Consider the following 12,291-nt stretch of genomic DNA (forward strand, 5'->3'; position numbering starts at 1 on the left):
TAATCATGGAACATAAACGCATCGACAAACACTTTGTGTCTGCAAAACATGTGAGGAGAGCTGCAGACCAGGGACAATCCAGAAATGGTTTTGAGAATGTCAATGTTTGTTGGGAATTATCTTACAAAACTAGGAAGTATTTTTGGTTTAGATATTAAAACTTATGATTGTTTATTGATTTTAGTAAAAAAAAAAAAAAAAAAGGCAACTTTTAGGAAAATGCCCCGTGAAATCAGGCATTTTAGCCGCAACGATCACAAAAAATGCCTGTGAAATCCTGGAGGGACTGATTATTCTTTTATAGTAGAATGAAGCACAGTAGTACAAGGCTAACATCTTTAAATCTGTAACTAGATTAAACTCCTTGGCTTGTGTTTCCTGGCAGGAACGGCTTCGAGGAGGAGAGGATTGAGGCTCTCCTTCACAGGATAGAGATCCAGATGAAACATCAGTCCACAAACTTCGGCCTGTCTCTGGCCTCTGTGAGTCCAGCACGAAGCACTTGGATCTAATTATTGACCTCCATGTGGGTGGCATGTTGGCTGTGGTTTTTTTGTGAATGAAATCTTAAATTGTATATTTCTGCACAAGTCAAGAATGTAAACATGTTCTCAGTTACTGTCCTTGGAGACGATGCTCTAATCTGAAAATCTAAAATAAGTAGAGTTTACTCAAATTACAGCAATTTTAGTTTAAATTGTTAGTTTCTTTAGCTTTATTTGTTGTTATCTTGACATTGTGCTTGTGTGGATTAGTACATAGCTTCATCCTGGAACCATAATGGCGACCCGGTGGAGCTGCTGAGGATCAGTGACAGTGTTGCCAAGTTCAGGCAGGCTCTGAAGGAAAACCCTCGCTTTCTCCAGGAAAAAGTCAAACACTACTTCAAGGTAAAAGAAAAATAAAAGACTATCACAGCCTCTGACAATACGTTCCATTTAATCCTATTTTCCTAATCAGTTCTTTTATTTGATGTTGAAACAGTTTTTGTTTAAGGAGGTCACAGCAGAGAGACGGCTTACAGGTTGTTTTTTTACTGTTTGGATTTAATGCCGATGTTTTGTTCGTTACCCATCAACCCCTCCCTCCGTGAACTGACCCTGCAGGATAACACACATCGATTGACCCTGAAGATGAGTCCAGACGAGGCCTACCTGAAGAAACAAGCTGAGGCAGAGGAGAAGAAGCTTCAAGAAAAAGTTCAAGCTCTGTCAGACGACGATAAAAAAGAGATTTATGAGAAAGGTAACAGCAGAACGACTTTAAGGGACTTAGATGCTCTGATATGTTGCTGAAAACATCCCATTTTATTAGAAAAAGACAATAAATTTCAAACATCTGACGTTTTGTGTTCAATAACCGCCTGAAAACTAGTAAAAGGTACTTCTTACTCAGTATTTTTCTTCTTGAACAGGTTTGGAGTTGCTGGCGGCTCAAAGTAAAGTTCAGGACGCCTCGTCTCTGCCTGCGCTCAAAGTGTCCGACATCGAGCCGACGATACCCGTCACCCCGGTTCACATGGGCGCTGCAGGTACTGCAGCACTCTGCTGTTCTTTCTGAGAAATGATCTGTTTGTGTTTGATGGAGCGTTTCCTGACCTCCACAGGAGGCGTGCCGGTTCAGTACTGCGAGCAGCCCACCAATGGTTTGGTGTACTTCAGAGCCATGTGCGGTCTCAACACTCTGCCCGAGGACCTCAGGGTTTACGTCCCGCTCTTCTGCAGCGTCGTCACCAAGTGAGTCCACCTGAGCTGTACGGACGGTCACTATTCACATTTCTCCACTAATTATCAGAGACGTGTGCTGCTTCTAATCCTGCTTTCTGGGAATATTTACTGTGTATTCCTTCATTTTTCATTTTTTATAATCCTTTCAAAGTAAACTATAATGGAAGAAAGACACTGGGAACACTTAAAGTTGTTTCTCTTTTGTTTATTTTCCTTTGGGAAGGGGTCGGGGGGGAGATGTGCTGTTAGAAGCTGTTAGGAGACAACTTGGGGTGTGAGGTCACTATAAGATAAATTATTTTAAATATTTGAACATCACTGCACAAACTGAGGGTCAGAGATGAATTGTTTAGCAACAGAGAAGGGTGATTTAAAAATAAGAGGGGAAAATAGAAGAAAGCCCAACAAACATTCATCGATTTTTTTTAATTTTTTTTCCCAACCACTTGTGCAGGATCAGGTTGCAGGTTGTGTGTATTTAGCATTAGATGTGTGAAAATCGGTCATTTTAAAGGAAAAATCTTCTCACTATGAACACAGTCTTCTTGTGCTTCTTGTCTGGAATGATTTCTGGAGCTTGAAACATGTTTTTCAGGCTCTTCAGGGTAAATTATTTGCTTTTGTTCGTCTCTGAGAAGGAATGTGTTGCTGTGATTACACAAAAAGACTAAGAGTTGTTTTCTGTTTGGTTAGGATGGGCTGTGGAGCTCTGGACTACAGACAACAGGCCCAGCAGATGGAGCTGAGGACGGGGGGGATGTCTGTTTCCAGTCAGATCATCCCGGACTCCGCCCAGATGGACACGTTTGAGCAGGTCGGTGCCAGCGCTGAAGCTCTGAATCATCCCTGACGAACTCTGTGTGCACCCTACATGTGAGATGTGGAATAAAAAGTCATAAAACTGCAGAAAACTGGAAATACGTCTTTGCTTTTTTTATCTTGATTCATGGTGACGAAAGCTGAAACTGCTCTGAGAAGATCGTTGATAAAGAAATGAATAATAAGACTAAAGAATGATTTCAACCAGAAAGTTTAAATGAACCCTTTCCTACAGAAGATGTTTGGTTTTCTGCTGAATCACGCTCGACCCTCCCTCCCTCCCCCAGGGTGTCCTCTTGTCCTCTTCCTGCCTTGAAAGGAACCTTCCTCACATGTTTCAGCTGTGGAGCGACATATTCAACAGGTAACTCCAACAGTCCTCCTCTCCTGCAGCACCTGATGAGCCTTTCACCTTTTGCAAACAGCTAAATGTCTTCTGGTGTTTTTGTTTTGTCTTTCAGTCCCCATTTTGACAACGAAGAGCGACTGAGGGTCCTAGTGATGATGTCGGCTCAGGAGCTGGCCAATGGGATCCCCCACTCTGGTCACATGTACGCCATGACCCGAGCGAGCCGCCACCTGACACCAGCTGGAGGCCTTCAGGAGACCTTCGGCGGGATGGAACAGGTGGGCTGAATCAGCAGAAGATCCATGCTTCTGCTGTCACATACAGAATCATCAGGTTATCAAACAGACTGTCTCCTGTTTCCATTCCAGCTGGGATTTATCATCAGTTATTGTTTTTTATCCACATCACTTAAATCTAATGAGAAGACACCACAGGATCTGATTCCAGTCAGATTACAGACTCTTTACAGCCGTTTCCTGGTTTTATTTCAACGTTAGGTGAAGTTTATGAAGAGGATAGCTGAGATGCCAGACCTCAGTCACGTCATCCGAACGTTACCCCGGATCAAGAAACACCTTCTGAACCCCGACAACATGAGGCGAGCCTCTTGTGGTCATTGTGGTTTTTGTTCCTGTTTGTTGGAACCTTTTTTGTGTTTTTGTTACAGACTGTGTTTCTGTTGTTGTCCCTGCAGGTGTGCTCTCAATGCAACGCCTCAGAAAATGTCTGAATCAGCAGCGCAGCTGGAGAGTTTCATGAAGGATGTAGCTGAAAACAAAAAAGAACGCAAACCTGTAAGGACAAATATTATTAAGGTATGGTTCTTTGTGTAAACTGGAATGATTCCTCATCAAATAAATAAAACATTTTTGGCTCATTTTTCTGTTTATTCCTGTTTTCCAGAAACCACTCGACCCTCTGGATGATTCTGGTCCAAGTCGAAATCTCATAACTGTAAGTTTAATGTTTATAAAGTGTTTTATTGGTTTGATTTCCACATTTTCTGATTTAACTAATCAAATAGGTAAAAACCTCATTCCTTAAACAAGCATGCTGGGGTTCCTGAAATAATGTCAGTCTGTTCCAGAAGCATCAAATTATTGCCACACGTCAAACAAAGAGAATGAAATAAACTGAAATTAATTTATCAATTTGGAACCTGAGTATAAATCGTAGAATCCTCAGTTTTAAGGAGAAGTCAGAGAAAACCTGACAGGAGATCACTAAAATGTTTAATTGAATCAAACTGGAAAAAAGATGAATCACCAGCTGTGTTCAATCATAAAAGTGAGATGATTTCTATTAAAACGGTAGAAAAACAAAACTGTGTAACCTGAGGGGAAGCATTTATTGAAAAATACAAAACGATTGGACTCTGGATCCATGGAAAAAGGTGTTCTGGTCCTGATTCGTCCAGATCCTGGGTGATGGAAGCATCCAGGAAGCTGCAGGTGAATTTTCCCATCATGCCTGTGGAGGAAATTCTGATTCTAAGCTGTTTTAGTTGATCGTTTCTAACTTCTGCAGCCTTTTATGCTCAAAACTGACTCCCCGAATTTACTAAATGAGCAGATTTTTCAACCATTAGATTTTGTTTTCTTCTCTATTTAACCTCATATTCCCAGATGACAACATCTGGATTATTTTTATTTTAAATGTAACCTTTTCCTGCATAGACTGACCTCCAGAAAGTCCAGAGTCAATAAGAACTGTTTTAATCTGCTGGATGTTTGTTTGTTTTTGATTATTTTAAGATAAATTCTTTGTTATTCTGAGAATTTTTGACAAGTGCTGAGTAATTTCTCAGTTTTTATCTGTTTTCAGGAGCCAAACTTCCAGCCGTGTCAGATGAAGACGTTCTTCCAGATGCCCTTCTCAGTTAACTTTGTCAGCGAGTGTATCCGGACGGTGCCGTTCTGCCACCAGGATTACGCCAGGTACCCAAATACTCTGTGGGTTGTTCAGTGAAGCCCAATAAAATGGTTTGTTTCTTTAATTCATGGCTTGTAATATCTTCAGTTTGGACTTTTCTTTCTCCAGCTCTGACTTTAACTTGTTAAGTCTGGTTACCTTTTCCCATCTATGTCAGTTTGTGCATTTTGGCGAGGATGATGACGGCGAAGTTCCTCCATGGAGAAATCCGAGAGAAGGGAGGGGCCTATGGGGGCGGGGCCAAAATGGGAGGCGGCGGCGTGTTTTCCTTTTACTCCTACAGGTAGTCAGCACACGAGCTCGAGCAACTATGGCTGGTTTTCAGTTTGAGACATTAGACTTTGATTTATCTCTGCCATCAAGATATAAAAAGGTTAAAACGAGCCTTTTTAAACTTACAGATATTGGTTCATAAAAGTTTTTATTATACTTTTATATTATTATACTGTTATTTTAGACCAACAGATAAGTCAAAGGTGAATTTGACTCTTTTCACACTTCTCAGCCACCATATTTATTGGGTTCAGGCATCCAGGGCCGTGAGGAGCCGTCTGATTGGCTGAACATATTATTGGTGTGCAGAGCGTGACGGCAGGGCGCTTTACTCTTTATTGAAGTCCTCTGCAATATTGATACTGCATAGATGGATATTAAGATGATGCATTTTTAATGCTGGACTCCGTGGAGCAGTTGGACATTTTTATGAAGGATTTTGTTTTAAAACCAAAAGAGAATCCAACATAAATAATACTTTAATAGGTCAGGTTGGATGAACAGATAAAACTAGATTGTTTTTCCATATTTTGCAGTCCAAATAGCAACTCAGCTGTATTAAAATGGTTTTGGGTGTGCGCTGACCTCAGTTTATGTCTTTTTTTGGGGTCCAAGGGATCCAAACTCCATGCAGACGTTATCTGCGTTTCGTAAAGGCGTGGAATGGGCCAAATCAGGACAGTTCTCTCAACAAGACGTGGATGAAGCCAAGCTGTCGGTCTTCTCTGCTGTGGACTCACCCGTGGCCCCTTCAGACAAAGGTTAGATTGTTACAGCTGATCTTTTTATTTCAAAGAGTATTATGTTGTAAACATGTGTCTGAAATAAATCAGACATCTTTATTTAATAATTAGATTTATTTTTCTTATTGTTTAGCATGTATGTTACCCATTCTGGTGCTGTTGTTTGTAAATCTTTGTAAAGATTTTAAAGTGGACGATCCAGGGTTTTATTGTGTCTCTGCTTAGCCTGAAACTCTCCCGTCTTTTCCTGCTGCAGGAATGGGTCGTTTCCTCAGTGGGATCACAGATGAGATGAAACAGAGTCACAGAGAAAAGCTTTTCGCTGTCGATCAGAAAAGTTTAGTGGATGTGGCTGAAAGGTAAATCTGTGAAATGCTTGAATACGTCTGAGCTGCTCGGCTACACGATGGTTAAAACCTGATGTGTTGTTTCCCTGCAGGTACCTGAGTGTTGGTCAGAGGACGTGTGGCGTCGCCATCCTGGGCCCAGAGAACGTCACCATCAAAAAAGATCCTTCATGGATCTTAAAGTAACTCTTAGTAGTCATTTTATAACTGAACACTTCATCCTGAAAACCAAACTGAAACGCACAACTCGAAGACAAGAATCGCGGTCGGATCACTGTTGGTTTATTCCAAAGAAAACTTGTGTATTCCATTCTGTACATACTCAAAACAACCTCTTAGATTATCTGTTGGATCACTTCTGCTCAAAGCAATGAGGATTTAATTTTTTAGTTTGTGATTTTGGCTCTTTGTGTCCAAACCTGAAAACCTGAGGACAAAACGAACCATCAGTCCTTCCTCAGACATCTCACTCTCTGTGACACAATGTTTGCTCCACGTGGGTCACAAGTGCAAATTATTGGGTCAGAACTGGATTTTCAGCATCGTTAAATAACAACCTGACAGTTTTTATAAACGTGTTTAGTCCTCGAGCAGACTTTAGTTTGTGAAGCGAGAACTTCTCTCAAGTAAAAAAGTATTTTAAAGATTTCTGCTTTTTTTTAACTGTGAGGTTTCAGCTGCAGCTGTAAAATATTTATAGTATTAAAATGAAGTCTTTAAGTCCAGGAGGACTGAGATTATGAGTTGATTGTTTGATTTCTTCTCATCTGAAGGTGGAATTTATTTAATCTATAAAAACACAGACTGGTTTACTTTTTACTGACTTAGATTTTTAACCCTTCCTATTATTTGCCACTAAAGCAACTATAGAAATTACATTTTCTGCTAAAATGCAGCACAAACACAGTGAAAGAAGCTGAAACTGAATCACTAAATATTAAAAAAGGCATAAAGCTAAATGTAGCTAAAGGCTAGCTTAGAGCAAAACGTAGATAGAAGCTAAAAGTAGTAGAATAGTAGCTGAAAGTATCAGAAGACAGAAATGAACTGAAGAGATCTCAGTGCATTTTCGTGAGTATGATATTTTGAAAGGTATAAAAGTAAAAAACCACCTGAATGAGCTGAATGTTCTGATATGTGGACAGCTAAAGTAACACAAAGTGTGCCGAGTCAGCATTCACACAACTAAATGAACACAAAAGTCGGTGTTTCCACACAATAACTGCTTTATTTACTCTGACAGGACACCGTTAGAGAGCAACACAAACAATGTGCACTTTTACACATTCTCCACTTCACTGCCAAACTACAGAAACAACCTGCAGAAACCTGCACATAAACAACAACAACGATGTGCAACACGGAAAGCTTAGGATGGATACAAGCAGCAAAGGCAACAACACGGCACATGAGCACCCGACCGGCTCGTCCTGACGCCCGAGTCCACGCCCTCCTTCAGGTTCCAGGAGTTTACAGTCAAGATGTGGACATTCTTAGGAGTGTGCACGATCCTCCAGACGCACATGAACTCTTTATAAGCAACTTTAAGGTGATTATAGTTATTATGGGGCTCGAGGTGTGCTTGAATATATAAGAATAAAAGTTAAACTTTAAAGGCATCACCATCCTCAATGTGATTAATGTCTTGAAAATGGGCTACATTTCTGGGACTAAAACCTAAATACAGTACATGATGAATAGTGCATATATTAAATTTCTATATGATAACTTTGGGTACCTAAATACAGTGTTAGCTGTTAGCCTGTTTAAAATAAATATAGAGCTCTTTCCAAATCACCATCCTCTAATATAATTTGATCTATAATAGACTATCACCTGAAAAGCACCGTGACGGGACAATATATTCTTTTAAATTATCCTCTATAATTAAAACTCATTTATAACATATTTGCAGTCAATCAGGGATTGATCGATCAATCATTGTGTGAGCAGCTGCCACTAAAATGTGGAGCTCAGATCGCAGCAGAGAAGTCGCTCTCTTTGGGTCGGACCTGGGTCACGTGCTCCAGCTGGCCCGAGTCGGACATGTCGTAGCTCGTCTTGTACTTGGCCAGGATTTTCATCACGGGACGGAGTTTCAGCCACCACTGCTCCTTTGGGATCCTGTGGCTGAAGGGAGAAAAACAGCAACTTTACCCTGACCGTTGACCCTGGAAAAAGATCTGTGGTCCCAACTGCTGCAGGAGGACATGCATGGAGGATGTGGAGCTAAATGTGGTATTTAATCTGCTTTTCAGAGGACTGCGTTAGCGTTCTGGGTCACGCTGCAGCTGCAACATCACACACACACAGCAGGCAGAACAGATGGAGGTGAAAACAACACCTCTGATCAAGCTAAAGGAATGCTTTTCTCAAGATAAACACAAAGTCACTGTAGGTGAAAGTGCAACAGAACTTCAGAAAGTTTGAAGCCAGTCAGAAGTTTTTTCTACAACGTTGTTCAGGAAACTGAAACAATCAAAGATTCTTCTCTTCCTGTTTAATCCACTATCAGTGAGTTTGTTGACATATACAGAGACATCTTAATAAATTAGAATATGATTGAAACGTTCATTTATTGTAGCATTCAGGAAGTGAAACCTGTAGGTTATATAGATTCATTCCACACAGACTGATATATTTCAAGTGTTTATTTCTGTTAATATTAAGATTATGGCTTACAGCTAATGAAAACTAGACAAATAGAATATTACACAGGACCAATTAAAAAATGACTAAATCCAGAAATGTTGGCCAGAACACTTTAGCTGTTTCTGTTTTTAACAGAACTCAGTGAACGTGGCGTAGCTGCAGAGGTAAAAATAGAAACTTTTATCTTACACAAAGTCTGTCTCCTCCTGAAGCTGAGCCACAGGCTGGAAGACCATCGCTCTGCGACGCATCCCCAACAGACAGGCGCTGTCCTCCGAGTTGGTAAAGACTCTCCCTTTGTTGAGAAATAAAAACACTCCTCTTTTAAAACTGAGACAGGCACACAAACACCCACAGTTTATGTGTTAAAGCCACAGGAAACTCAAGTACCTCCTTTGTAGGACTCTTTGAGCATCCGTGTGATCCACTGAATGGCTTTAGCTGCAACTTTGGTGCCAAAGTTTCTGTCAAAAGGAGATGGAGTTCCTCCCTGTAGACAAGGAAATATACAGTCTTCTTTTAGTCAACAGCAAACAGAGGAAAAAACTGCATAAAAAAAAATATAAAGATTACTTTATTAGATCGAAATGAGTACATTTAATCTCAAAGTCCCCCAATATAAACTTAAAAACCTTTTAAAATGTCACTTCTAAAATAAACAAATAGCATTTTATTTAAACTTATAAACTATAAAATTAGTTATTTGAGTATCTTTTCTTAGCTTTATTCCTACATTTTATTAGTAACATGTTTAGCTAAATAATCTTGGATAAAAGAAAAACTTTATCCCTAAATACTATGACTATCTCATGTAGTAAAGTTTTTTCTCTTGTTTACATAAAATCATACAAATAATGAATATCAGAAAACCTTAAAAATGATTAACAGCCATCATTAGATCAGGTTATAGTTCTAATCAATAAAACAAGACTTTAATTTCATCATGACATATAAAAAGCGATAACCGTTTTGTTTTAGAGGATTAAATGTATATTTTCTGGAGTTGGCTGTATTTGTACCTGCTGCATGTGACCCAGGACGTTCTTCCTGCAGTCGAACACGCCTCGACCTTCCTCAGAGTACAGCTGGTAGATGAAGTCAGTGGTGAAGTTTTCGTTGGAGTTCTCGTTTCTGAAACACACAAAGAGTGAAAAAGGTGCAGGATGAAGATGTTTACTCAGACTCTGGCTCCAAAAATACAAGATAGCAGCGCCCTTAAATGATCACACGGCTTTAATCGTGAGCAACAAAAGGAGGCGAAACACTTTGTCTGTCTGTCTTTTTTATGTTGATGGAATAAAGATCTGAATCCTTGAAACAAAGTGTTGGTCCTGCTGCACAGAAGTACCTGGATCAATAGGTTTCCCAAGTCAATCACAGAAGGTAAAAATATTAAGTTACAGTTAAAATGTGTAACAGTTTATCAGCAATGTGAGAGTTCTGATAAAAACCTAAAACCTCACAGGAGCCAGCCACCATCTGGTGCTGCAAACATGAACTTTAGATCTGTTTTCTTTTTAAAGTTGATTCAGCAAAGTTCAGAAACACCTTGAACATAACTGTGGCACAAAACTGCAGGGAATTATAAAACCCACATTAAAATACAGACATTTTAAAATGTAATTCTAGGAAATTAAATGTCTTTTTCCTATTTTATCCTTTACCAAAATGAACTTAATTTACTCCTAAGAACATGTGCACATGGTCTGAAGAATATGTGAGGTGTGCAGGCTTTCACTGCCCCTTTTTATTTGTTTTTTATGTTGTTTAGAACTATTTACATACAGTCAGTAATTTCAGACGCAGACTGCAGACACACTCATCATGAGCCATTGTAGTTAAAAAAAGTTGGTGCAATTCACCGCCCTGACTCACAAAGTCACCTTCACTCTATGCAAAGCATTCCATTTGTCCTATTTCCACAGACCTTCATCCTGCCGAAAGTATTTTAAACACTGTGTTGCTGCAGTGGACTAAAATAACCACAATGCAGCACATAGGAGGGCGTATGTAGGCTCACTGAAGTATAAGGGACTGAACAATTAAGCGCTTTTAATCAGATTTTAACAGTAACTGCAATGGAAACCCTTTCAAATCCTTTTATCATCCTTCCAAAATATCCAAAGGTCGAAACAGTTAAAAGAATCCGAAACAGTAACAGCTTTGAAATGTAACTCTGAAAACAAGAAGGGATAAAACTCACCGGAGCACCAAGCCTCTCTGGATGCTCGTCTTCATTTTCTGCGTCAGATGTTCGACGTTGTTCTGAGAAAAGAGCGAAGCTTCAAATTAAACCAGAGGGATGAAAACCTGCAACCTGCAGAAGAGGCTGAAGGTCTGACGCTTCAGTCTCATCACTGAGGAGAGAGAGACGCAGTGGAGCACACTCACCACCAGGGGGCACCAAACCCACGCGTTTTACACTTTATCAAAGTTTTACAAAGTTTTAAGACATAATTGTGTGATTTTTTTAAAAATCCTTCACATGTGCATTTTCATACTTTTGATCACATTTGTAATTATAAGAATATTATTGAGAGATTTTGTTTAAATGTTTTTACTTACTTTTTTTAGTTTAACCACTTGTGGTAAAGACCACTAAATTCTAATAGACACTTCTGTCAAAAACTGATACTTTCTCCATTTCTACTGAGTAATACTACAATATATTATGGCAAAGTAAAGTGCATAATACTGTAAACAAGATAAGTTATAAAGAAAAAGTCAACTTGTATCTAACATTTTGAAGACACCATGTGTAACATACTGAAGTAAAGTTAAAACGTTGGGTTTTTATAGCCACGTGATGGTGATGACAAACTTCTGACGTCTTTAATCACCTGATGGGGTCTGGATGTTATGGACTGAATGATGCAGCGCAGAGTTATTAATAAGTTGCTTTAGCTGCATGGCTGTAATCTGGGTCACCTGTACTCTGACACACCAGGGAAGAGGCAGGGCTGCCACAGCGGATCATCTACCTGCATCAGTACCAACCGTCTGTGTGTCCTTCACTACATCTAAGAACTTCCTATGTGGTCTTCCTCTTGTCCTCCTCCCTGGCAGCTCACTACTAATCAACCTTTGACCATTGTGTCCACTATCCCTCCTTACACAAAGTTTTCAAACTTTATTTGATAAATAAACCCGGAGGAGACCCTAACCCTAACCCTAGCCCTAACCCCCTAAACCCTGAGGAGACCCTAACCCTAGCGCAGGGCCAAAATCCCCTAACCCCTTAAACCCTGAGAAGACCCTAACCCTAGCGCAGGGCCAAAATCCCCTAACCCCTTAAACCCTGAGAAGACCCTAACCCTAGCCCAGGGCCAAAAGGATCTAACCCCTTAAACCCTGAGGAGACCCTAACCCTAACCCAGGGCCAAAAGGACCTATCCCCTTAAACCATGAGGAGACCCTAACCCAAGCACAGGGCCAAAAGGCCCTAACCC

At 40.1% G+C, this 12,291-nt stretch overlaps 2 protein-coding genes across 8 annotated transcripts in view; one reads left to right on the top strand and one right to left on the bottom strand.

Moving 5' to 3' along the window:
- pitrm1 (pitrilysin metallopeptidase 1) overlaps positions 1-6,933 on the top strand; it is an 11,745-nt gene extending 4,812 nt beyond the window's left edge. Inside the window, exons 12-27 of the mRNA XM_017429510.3 lie at positions 386-482; positions 756-890; positions 1,107-1,245; positions 1,415-1,531; positions 1,607-1,736; positions 2,421-2,541; positions 2,834-2,910; positions 3,008-3,173; positions 3,393-3,493; positions 3,590-3,710; positions 3,799-3,849; positions 4,720-4,832; positions 4,985-5,110; positions 5,716-5,861; positions 6,100-6,202; positions 6,283-6,933. Of these exons, the coding sequence (XP_017284999.1) occupies positions 386-482; positions 756-890; positions 1,107-1,245; positions 1,415-1,531; positions 1,607-1,736; positions 2,421-2,541; positions 2,834-2,910; positions 3,008-3,173; positions 3,393-3,493; positions 3,590-3,710; positions 3,799-3,849; positions 4,720-4,832; positions 4,985-5,110; positions 5,716-5,861; positions 6,100-6,202; positions 6,283-6,376 (1,837 nt within the window). The 3' untranslated portion in view covers positions 6,377-6,933. The remainder of the gene's footprint in view (positions 1-385; positions 483-755; positions 891-1,106; positions 1,246-1,414; positions 1,532-1,606; positions 1,737-2,420; positions 2,542-2,833; positions 2,911-3,007; positions 3,174-3,392; positions 3,494-3,589; positions 3,711-3,798; positions 3,850-4,719; positions 4,833-4,984; positions 5,111-5,715; positions 5,862-6,099; positions 6,203-6,282) is intronic.
- A 465-nt stretch (positions 6,934-7,398) lies between these two features.
- The window catches only part of LOC108243848 (ATP-dependent 6-phosphofructokinase, platelet type), a 37,140-nt gene continuing 32,247 nt past the window's right edge, over positions 7,399-12,291 (bottom strand). For all 7 annotated transcript variants that reach the window (XM_017429546.3, XM_017429542.3, XM_025008907.2 and 4 more), the window contains 5 exons: positions 11,046-11,107; positions 9,862-9,973; positions 9,233-9,332; positions 9,032-9,137; positions 7,399-8,320 (listed from right to left, as the gene is read on the bottom strand). In XM_017429546.3, coding sequence (XP_017285035.1) covers positions 8,164-8,320; positions 9,032-9,137; positions 9,233-9,332; positions 9,862-9,973; positions 11,046-11,107 — 537 coding nt within the window. In that variant the 3' untranslated portion in view covers positions 7,399-8,163. The remainder of the gene's footprint in view (positions 8,321-9,031; positions 9,138-9,232; positions 9,333-9,861; positions 9,974-11,045; positions 11,108-12,291) is intronic.

Source organism: Kryptolebias marmoratus, linkage group LG20, assembly GCF_001649575.2.
Source record: "Kryptolebias marmoratus isolate JLee-2015 linkage group LG20, ASM164957v2, whole genome shotgun sequence".
Lineage (NCBI taxonomy): Eukaryota > Metazoa > Chordata > Actinopteri > Cyprinodontiformes > Rivulidae > Kryptolebias > Kryptolebias marmoratus.